This window comes from Triplophysa rosa, linkage group LG23 (genome assembly GCF_024868665.1).
Source record: "Triplophysa rosa linkage group LG23, Trosa_1v2, whole genome shotgun sequence".
Lineage (NCBI taxonomy): Eukaryota > Metazoa > Chordata > Actinopteri > Cypriniformes > Nemacheilidae > Triplophysa > Triplophysa rosa.
In genome coordinates, this window is record NC_079912.1 from 2,270,072 (window position 1) to 2,278,577 (window position 8,506).

The 8,506-nt window shown below is 37.6% G+C and overlaps 1 protein-coding gene and 1 gene segment (V, D, J or C); one reads left to right on the plus strand and one right to left on the minus strand.

Annotated features, from left to right (window-relative positions):
* The first annotated feature begins 803 nt into the window (after positions 1 to 803).
* On the plus strand, positions 804 to 4,606 carry stub1 (STIP1 homology and U-Box containing protein 1). 4 transcript variants are annotated; one of them, XM_057322139.1, is made up of 8 exons: positions 804 to 1,186; positions 1,523 to 1,757; positions 1,840 to 2,038; positions 2,137 to 2,302; positions 2,383 to 2,461; positions 2,546 to 2,602; positions 2,841 to 2,957; positions 3,150 to 4,604. In XM_057322139.1, the coding sequence occupies exons 2-8, from the start codon at positions 1,644 to 1,646 to the stop codon at positions 3,273 to 3,275; spliced, it is 858 nt and encodes a 285-aa protein (XP_057178122.1). In that variant the 5' UTR covers positions 804 to 1,186; positions 1,523 to 1,643; the 3' UTR covers positions 3,276 to 4,604. The 4 variants fall into 4 exon arrangements, with proteins under 4 accessions (XP_057178122.1, XP_057178123.1, XP_057178121.1 ...); XM_057322140.1 differs by having other exon boundaries at positions 804 to 959; XM_057322141.1 differs by having other exon boundaries at positions 971 to 1,076.
* Positions 4,607 to 4,752: 146 nt separating this feature from the next.
* Positions 4,753 to 5,933, minus strand: LOC130546735 (Ig kappa chain V region K29-213-like). The segment is given in 2 exon segments: positions 4,753 to 5,285; positions 5,399 to 5,933. Coding segments are annotated over 2 exon segments (381 nt in total).
* Between the last annotated feature and the right edge of the window lie 2,573 nt (positions 5,934 to 8,506).

Genomic DNA, 8,506 nt, shown 5'->3' on the forward strand with positions numbered 1-8,506 from the left:
TTATTGCGATAGTTACATGTATCGATATTTTTGCACAGCCCTAGTCATTACTAAGGGATGTGGCATAAATACATCTTTTACTTACAAGTAAAATATGCGCTTGCAAAGCTTGCATTATAATGCGTTCATACATTTAGGGGCGGTTTCCTGGACAGGGATTTGGCAAGGACTAGGCTTTGGTTAAATTAGGACATTTGAGTTTTTACAAACATGCCTTACAGAAACATTAGGTATCTGCATAAAACAAAACAATGGCACTGATGTATTTTAAGATGTGTCAGTGCAAGCTGTTTTCAGCTTAGGAAAATAGATTCCACCTTGTTTTTCTAAATATGACATCTTCCTCATCATTAATACAATCCTGTAAATTTAAGTTTTACTTTTGAGCAACGTGAACAAAAATGATTATTTGCAAGGTTATTATCTATGTGAGAGATTCATTACACTTTGCTATAGGGGCATGTTATGAATCTGGACTCTGATTAATTTTATTACATAAAATATTTTTATTATCAACCTGTTACATTACAAACCGGAAGGCTATAAGTTACTTTACTAAACTCACATTTTTTAGACTTTCGTGGAGTTTTTTGTTTTTCATCAGGAAATTTGCTTAATTATATATATGAATATTTTCTAATTTGAACTTGTGGTTAAAGACTTCATGTATGAAATATAATTATAGTATGTACGTTAAGTCAAGTACTTACAAACAAATGTAAAAAAAGCATTTTTTAAATTATCAATAAACAATCCCAGTTCCTCGACTTCACCGGAAAAAGGGGTCGTCGCTGGGGCGGGTTTGATCGTCACCTCCGGTGACGTCACTTACAGCCTAGTCAAAACAACTGAAACATGACGCTAGCGTCTCGCAAATTCGGATAAAATGTCGGATTTGTAACAATCGCCGATAAACACATGGCGTGTTATTCACCCTAAGGTCATGATTGTTCAGGACTGTGAGTTTGACAGCGTTTTAATCGGGATAAAGTATTCAAAATCCGCTCTGAAAAGCATCGCTGTCGCTACCGGTTTGCTAACGGCAGGCGTCAGTCCAGCAATCAGACCCGGTGCACGTTAGTTCACGTGTAAATTTAACTAGAAATATCACATCTAAGGTCTTACATGGACTGTTATTGTAGTCAAAATAACTAGTAGTTGTTGTAAAGTGACTGTCGACATATCTGTGAGTCACAAATACATCCGTCAAGTTTCTGTTCTAGTCACCATGACTTTACATGTAATGATTTGTTTGACCATATCGACTGTTGTGATTACATTACACGAGTTGTGTGTTTACTGTCTTGCTTATGTAGTCATGAATCATCTGACACAGCTGTCATATCTGTGTCACGTTATAACATGCGTGTCATTTGTGTTATTGTAGTTTATAACTGTGTGTAGTATCTTTAGCAGAAGTATACATGCTTCTGGAATGGGTCACTGTTGTCCCACACTGTGGTGTTGTGCGTATTATTGTAGTCCTGACGGGTAAGTGTGTAATATGTGTGTTTCCCTGCAGTGTGAGAGGTTTCACTCCAGGCAGGTATTTGGATCCCCGGGAGAGGCCGGTGCTCACCGAAGAGACGGGGAACAGGATTGGTAAGCAGGGGGGAGCTGCCACCACGGAGCCAGTGGAAAAGATGGCGAGCAGCCCGGAGAAAAGCACCTCAGCGCAGGAGCTCAAGGAGCAGGGGAACCGACTGTTCCTCAGCCGCAAATACCAGGAGGCCGCCACCTGCTACAGTAAAGCCATCGTGAGTCTACGTTATGACCTGCCTCTGATGATAGATAATCTGCCAAAAGTCTATAGATATGTTCCTGGTTTGATGTGTGCAGAATCGCAATCCCTCCGTGGCCGTGTACTACACTAACCGGGCGCTGTGCTACGTGAAGCTACAGCAGTATGACAAGGCACTGGCCGACTGTAAACATGCCCTTGAACTTGACAGCCAATCGGTGAAGGCGCACTTTTTTCTGGGCCAGTGCCAGCTGGAACTGGAGAATTATGAAGAGGCCATTGGCAATCTACAGAGAGGTGCACACAAGATTTCAAAGAATCATTTCTATACATACAGAAATACAGAACTGTTTAAATGAGTTAGACATTTTTAACTTTCCAACTGCTGCTTTCAGCTTATAACCTGGCAAAGGAACAGCGTTTGAATTTCGGAGATGATATCCCAAGTGCCCTTCGCATTGCTAAGAAGAAACGCTGGAACAGTATAGAGGACAAGCGGATCAGTCAAGAGAACGAGCTGCACGCGTATCTCACTCAACTCATACTGGCAGAAAAAGAGAGGTGCTGCTCGCATCACTTCTGTCTGTGCGGTTGATGGTATAGCTGCGTTTTAATAGTCATCCTTTTTTGTCTGTTTTCAGAGAGATAGAAAACTGCAGAGAGAAGCAGACAGAAGACAGTCCGAACGGAAGTGAAATTAGCAAGATCAAATCCAAACATGTGAGACATGTGCTTTTAAATGTACTGGCATCTCTGAATTGTGTGCGAATTCTGTAATGATGTCATTTCCTGTGCTCTGTGTAGGATAAATATTTGATGGATATGGAGGAGCTCTTCTCTCAAGTAGATGAAAAGAGGAAGGTAAGAAAATGTGATACGTGGTTGAATAGCTGCACTTAGACATGAGTGAATGAATCGTATAACCAGGGTTCCCAACGATTTTTCAACTATGCAGCTTGATTTGATATATTTCTATTTTATACATAACATTCAGACCTTATAAAAGTGTTTTGTGTCTTGAAGATTCCTAATCAGCTTGCTTTACAATCATTTAAGGCACAATTATTTAAGTTGTATGATGTTATTTATCTGTGTGCAGAAGCGAGAGATTCCAGATTATTTGTGTGGGAAGATCAGTTTTGAGCTCATGAGAGAGCCTTGCATAACACCCAGCGGTATAACCTATGACCGCAAAGACATCGAGGAACATCTACAGGTACACAAACACACCAATGACATGAAATATGTACCGAACATGACATCACAGTAGACAAATATTTAGCATGTGATTCTTATTTGAATCATTTTGATCGATTCTTTTTGATTCTCTCTGTTCATGCCAAACATATTTAGATGGGCTGGTTTGGATTGATTAATGGGGTCTTTAATGCTCTCTCTCTCTCTGTAGCGTGTTGGTCATTTCGACCCAGTAACCCGCAGCCCACTGACCCAAGATCAGCTGATTCCCAATCTGGCCATGAAGGAGGTGATTGACGCTTTCATCCAGGAGAACGGTTGGGTGGAGGACTATTAAACACAAACACACACGAGCGGACAGACGCCTGAATGAAATCTCCTGTATATTCATGCACTTTAATCAGTGGAGCTTTGCTGTGGAATATCCCACCGTCAGGAGTCAGCAGCACCCTCAGGAAGCCTCTGAAACCCTCCGCTCGACGGGTGCGAATACTGACACATACTAAAAAAGAAAACACGCAAGCGCTCTCGTCTTTCCCTAACAGACTCCGTCGATCTGGCCTGCCTGCGGGTTTTGTTCGGGATGCAAACATTTTCGATTGTTTGCGGTCACGAAAATAGTCACGAGTCAACAGTTGAATAATCCTGCTGTTCAGTGCAAACCATGATGCTGTAATTTCATTACACCAACTATAAAAAGCATAGACACATCACTAATAATCATTAAGCGAAGAGGAAACTGTACATGGTTAGCGTTATGTGGGCTGACGTGTGTTTCTTTGTTCTTTAGAGATCTATATGCAGAATGAATGAGATGTAAGCGAGTGTGAATAGTTGTAACATGTAGAATGTTTCGAAGACTTCTCTTGCGCTTGGGTTCTAGCAGGATTATAGAGTTTTGTATGCAGCGTGTAATCCACATGTATTTAGACATTCATGTATGACTGCCAATCATTCAAAATGAACTGAGAATCTGTCGCATTCAGACTACATCATCTTTTCTTATGATGTATGAAATGTTTCGTCTCGTGTGTATGTGTATTAGAGAGAGGAGTAAATGAAATCTGTTCTAACAGTCACACAAACACGTTTCTTGTTTAGTATCAGTATTTTTTTTCTTTGGTCCGGTGACCCTTGCTAGTAGCTGAATAATACAGATCCCAAACTATCCATTCGGTTCAGGTGAAATATTACTGAATCATAACATGTTTAGGTTGGATGCATGTTAAAATAAATGTTTAGTTTTTTGTAAAAAAAAAAGTTTGTTTTATTCAAGTGATCGTGATTTGTAGTTCTGATTCTTATTTGATAAGAAGATTCCCAAGATGGGGCTGGTGAATTCTTGCTGAGGGGCCAAAAGTTGTTGTTGAAGTGTTTGCAGTGAGTCACTAGAGGTCAGCATACTGCAGTGCTGAATTAAACTGTGGTTTGATCATGTTGAGACAGAGCTGAGAGGATCAGCATCACTTCACCCTGCCAATTCAAATGTGATTTTTACACCTCACTATCACATTCGCTGTTTGATTGGTTAAACGTTGTGAACCGGAACAGTTTCACTTCTACTCGATGGAGACGTTAGTCAGTTAAGAAGTTTCAAAGGATTTTCAAAGGGAATTTTCTCTGAACTGATGTCAAGAGGACTGCTTTTGTATTATAAATTGTATTATGAATTATAAACACACAAAAAGATAACTCGTCAATATTTTTCTTTGAAAAGACCTCTAAAATGTGTATGGAATCTTTCAAGAGAAACTTTTAAATGAGATACACGCTATAGAATATATATATAAAAAAAGATTGACAGTGAACATACACTTAAAAACCAGCATCTCTGACATAATTCAGACAAACCTGGAAAAATCCAAAGGCCAGAATGAACTGTGTTCAGATGTTCAGATTTCATGAAAAATTGAGTTGTGTTTACAACCGTATTATGTATTTTGTTATGTATATGAATTATGGATGTGTGCATCTGTCAGGTGTGTCAGTCTGACTGATGGAGGTTTTTGTATGACTCTCTATCTCTGTGTGAACACATTGCTACCATGATAACCAAAACAGTAATAATGTCCTGCATCTTCAGTCTGAACGTCACTGATTCTCAGAGTGAAATCTGTGTTTGATCCACTGCCACTGAATCTAGATGGAGTATTTGTGTGTAACTCATTTGCTTTTATAATCAGGAGTTTAGGAGCTTCTCCAGGTTTCTGCTGATACCAGGAAAGAGGCTGATAACTCCAACCCTGATAGACTTCAGGACTGGTTTTACAGGTGATGGTAACTGTGTCTCCTGGATGAACAGATTTCACTGCAGGTGTTTGAATGACTGTCACGTCACCTCTGGATTCTACATAAAGACGAAGAATATTAGTGAGGTGATTTCATTTTATTCTAGAGTCAATGATATTTAACACAGAGGATCAGTAAAGCAGAATAAGTGTAAGGTTCATTTGTTCTCACCTCTGAAACAGAAGACAGATAACATCCAGATGAAGACGCTGATGAAGGTCATGTTGAGTTTAGATGAATAATGAAGTTCTTAATCATTCCTGTTAAAACTCCCAAGAGTTATAAAAACTCTCCGATTACTGAAGCGTGTGCTTCTAATGCAAAGTTTCTTCATGTAAATGATCAGATCGGCATGGCTAGATTAAGCAGTCTCTAGTCTTCAAATTATTCACTATAATGTTTCAGCCTTGTTGGAAAAGTTTTAATGTGAAAACGATTTATTTGTCTGAAGGTTTTCTGGTCATGTAATGATAGTTAGGAGAGAAATGGTAGTGGAAATGAAAATATGTGCAATCTTTATTTCATTTGGATGAGAACATAAAATATTTGAATGAAATACATTTCTGTGACGTTCAATTCGAATATTATTGTGTGTTAAATATTGTCGCTGTCTGACTAAAATCTTGTGTTCCAACAATGTCTACAAAATAATCAGTTCACATAGAGACCATAGTCTTCTTTAGAATTCACTAATTTTATCACAAGAACAGGCAACAACAAAGGAAACTGAGCCACAATGTGCATGTTTTCTATGTTAAATTTTCAAGTATATATTTAGAATAAATGACTGCACAAAGGAAAAGGACATATTTTCACTAATAATTTGTTTATTTTGCACAAGCCAATAAACTGTTTTAATTATTTTGGTGTTATTTGGACACCAACAATGACCTTCACACTAAACCGAAAAGGGCAGTTGGTGCTAATTTGTTATTTTTTAAATTAATTAAAACACATTGCAAAAAATTATTGACAAAATACAAAAATACAGCATCTTAACTAATTATTATTATTATTATTAATATAATTATTGTTGTTATAATTACACTTGTGTACCACGCACGCACGCGCGCACACACACACACACACACACACACACACTGATGGTGACAAGAACTTTGTTTCACATTTGAGGGAGAGCTGTTTAGATCTATCAGCATACACAACATATAAAATGGAGATGAGGAGTCTGACATCAAACTTACCAAGTTATTGTTTATGTACTGTTCAATTTTGAGATGTTGGTTTATTTTGCTTTCATGTGTTCTTTTACTCGAATGGAAAGGAAATTTCCAAAATACACATTAAGGTGTTTGTTTTAAGACTACTATACCCTCGTCTGTTTGCTGTAGATTTCTGCTAAATCAACCAAAACAAGCTGCATATATATCTGCATATGTAAACTGCGTAAGCTGCATTGTTGTAAGTCATATTAACTAATAACTTGTGTTATGCTTTAGTTATTTTGTTTATCCTATTCATCTGCATTGCCTGACAAATGTATGCAAGTTAGCACATTTTAACCACTTAACGCCTGATTTACATTTCAATGAGGCGATTCTGATGACGTTATTAATTTTACTGTATTCAGCTGTCGTTTCTCCATTAAGTTAGCATGTAACTTATGCCAATGACTTTAAACTTTAGCTAACTCATTAGCTCATAAGTGCTGGATGTTAGCAAAACAATATTTGCTTTTTGTCTTTTGGATAATTAGCTGTGAATTCGAGGCACAGCTAGTCTGTTCATCACCACTCACCTCCACACCAAGACAAACGCTACTGTAAGGAGGGAGGGCTTCACTTCTGCTGGTCTCTGCCTGATGTGCCTAACAATGTTGTGCTACACAGCCGTGCTGCGGCTGCGTGGAGACGTGGATGGGAGAAAGGCATCGGAACTCTCAACATTTCTCGACCTGACCTGATATTTTCTATTTGTTTGACAGGGAAAGCCGTGCGCAAACAGAAACACACACGCGATCACACACATATATTCATTTATTAAAAAAAACTCCCCTGAAAAAAGGACACTTTTGCTCGAGGAAGAAAAAGAGCCTAGGCTCAAGCCCCCACCCCCCCGCACGTGCTTGTTTAAAAGAGTCAAAAACTTTCAACAGAACAAACTTTCACTTCTGTTACCTGGAATAAAAACTCCCAGAATCCAATTGAAGATGGTGAAGGAAATCATTTGGGTTTGTTTGTTTGTTTGTGTGTTTTGTAGGATGAAAACACAACTCTGTTACAGTAAAGTGTTTGAGTCAGACAGTTATAAACACTCTGAGCACTGAAGCGCGTGCTGATCATGCAAAGTGTCTCTCTGTGGAAACACAACACACACCAGACATCACAACAAAGAGATTTTTAATTACTTTAATAACTTTTATAAGAACATTATACAGTCTGGATTAGTGTGAGAGAATATTTAAGATATTTGGATATCAGGAGTTTTTATGATGTCTTGATTTTGTGTTCAACATGTAGAAGTTCAGAATGTTTCAACACTCAAAATTCAGTAAATCGGTAGGTTTTTGTCTTTAAATGAACTTTTATTGTTGTGCTACACGTGTTTACAGTTCTTTAGAAGTCTGTAAATGTCATGTCTATATTGTATCTGTTGTGATATGATGTGTGAATATGAATGATATGAATTTTAAGAAATTCAACTAGATTAAGTTTACTGTCATTTAAATTCAAGTGACTGCATCCTATAAAGCCGATTTAAAAATAACATTTTAAAATTAACTTAAGCTTTCAAGTTGAATTTTGTTACAGTGTATTTATTATTTTTTTCAGTAACGGAGCTTTGAATGTTTAATAGCTTTTGTCGCTTGCCAGCAAAGCAGATAAAAAAACACCTCGAGATCTGAATAATTGACATGCGTGAATAAAAGGTAGAAATAAAATAAATATTAATTAGGCCTATAATTTCTCAAGAGGATGTTATATTTTGAGGGAAACACTCAATGTATTTCCAGGTTAAATTCATATGTGGAGAATAAATTTAAAGCAAAGACCAAAATACATTATTTACTCCTGTTTATGATATTATGACATCTTCGAAATATAACGCGTTCTTGTGGAAGGCGATAACAAACCAATGAGATTTTCACTCATCCATCATCGAGCCATGCACTCTTCAAATAGGGAAGGAGACATCTTGTTGTGAACAATACGCCGAATAAATTCATCACTATATTTACACTAACTAAATGGATAACTAAAACAATGTTTCAGCAAAGCATTGAAAACGGAGGAATAAAGTTTTCTCAGATTTATAAAT

Coding starts and splice junctions, on each gene's coding strand:
- stub1 (XM_057322138.1), top strand. CDS start 1,425: ATGCTTCTGGAATGGGTCACTGTTGTCCCACACTGTGGTGTTGTGCGT. Junction 1,758..1,839: donor CCTGCTACAGTAAAGCCATC/GTGAGTCTACGT, acceptor TGATGTGTGCAG/AATCGCAATCCCTCCGTGGC. Junction 2,958..3,149: donor ACATCGAGGAACATCTACAG/GTACACAAACAC, acceptor CTCTCTCTGTAG/CGTGTTGGTCATTTCGACCC.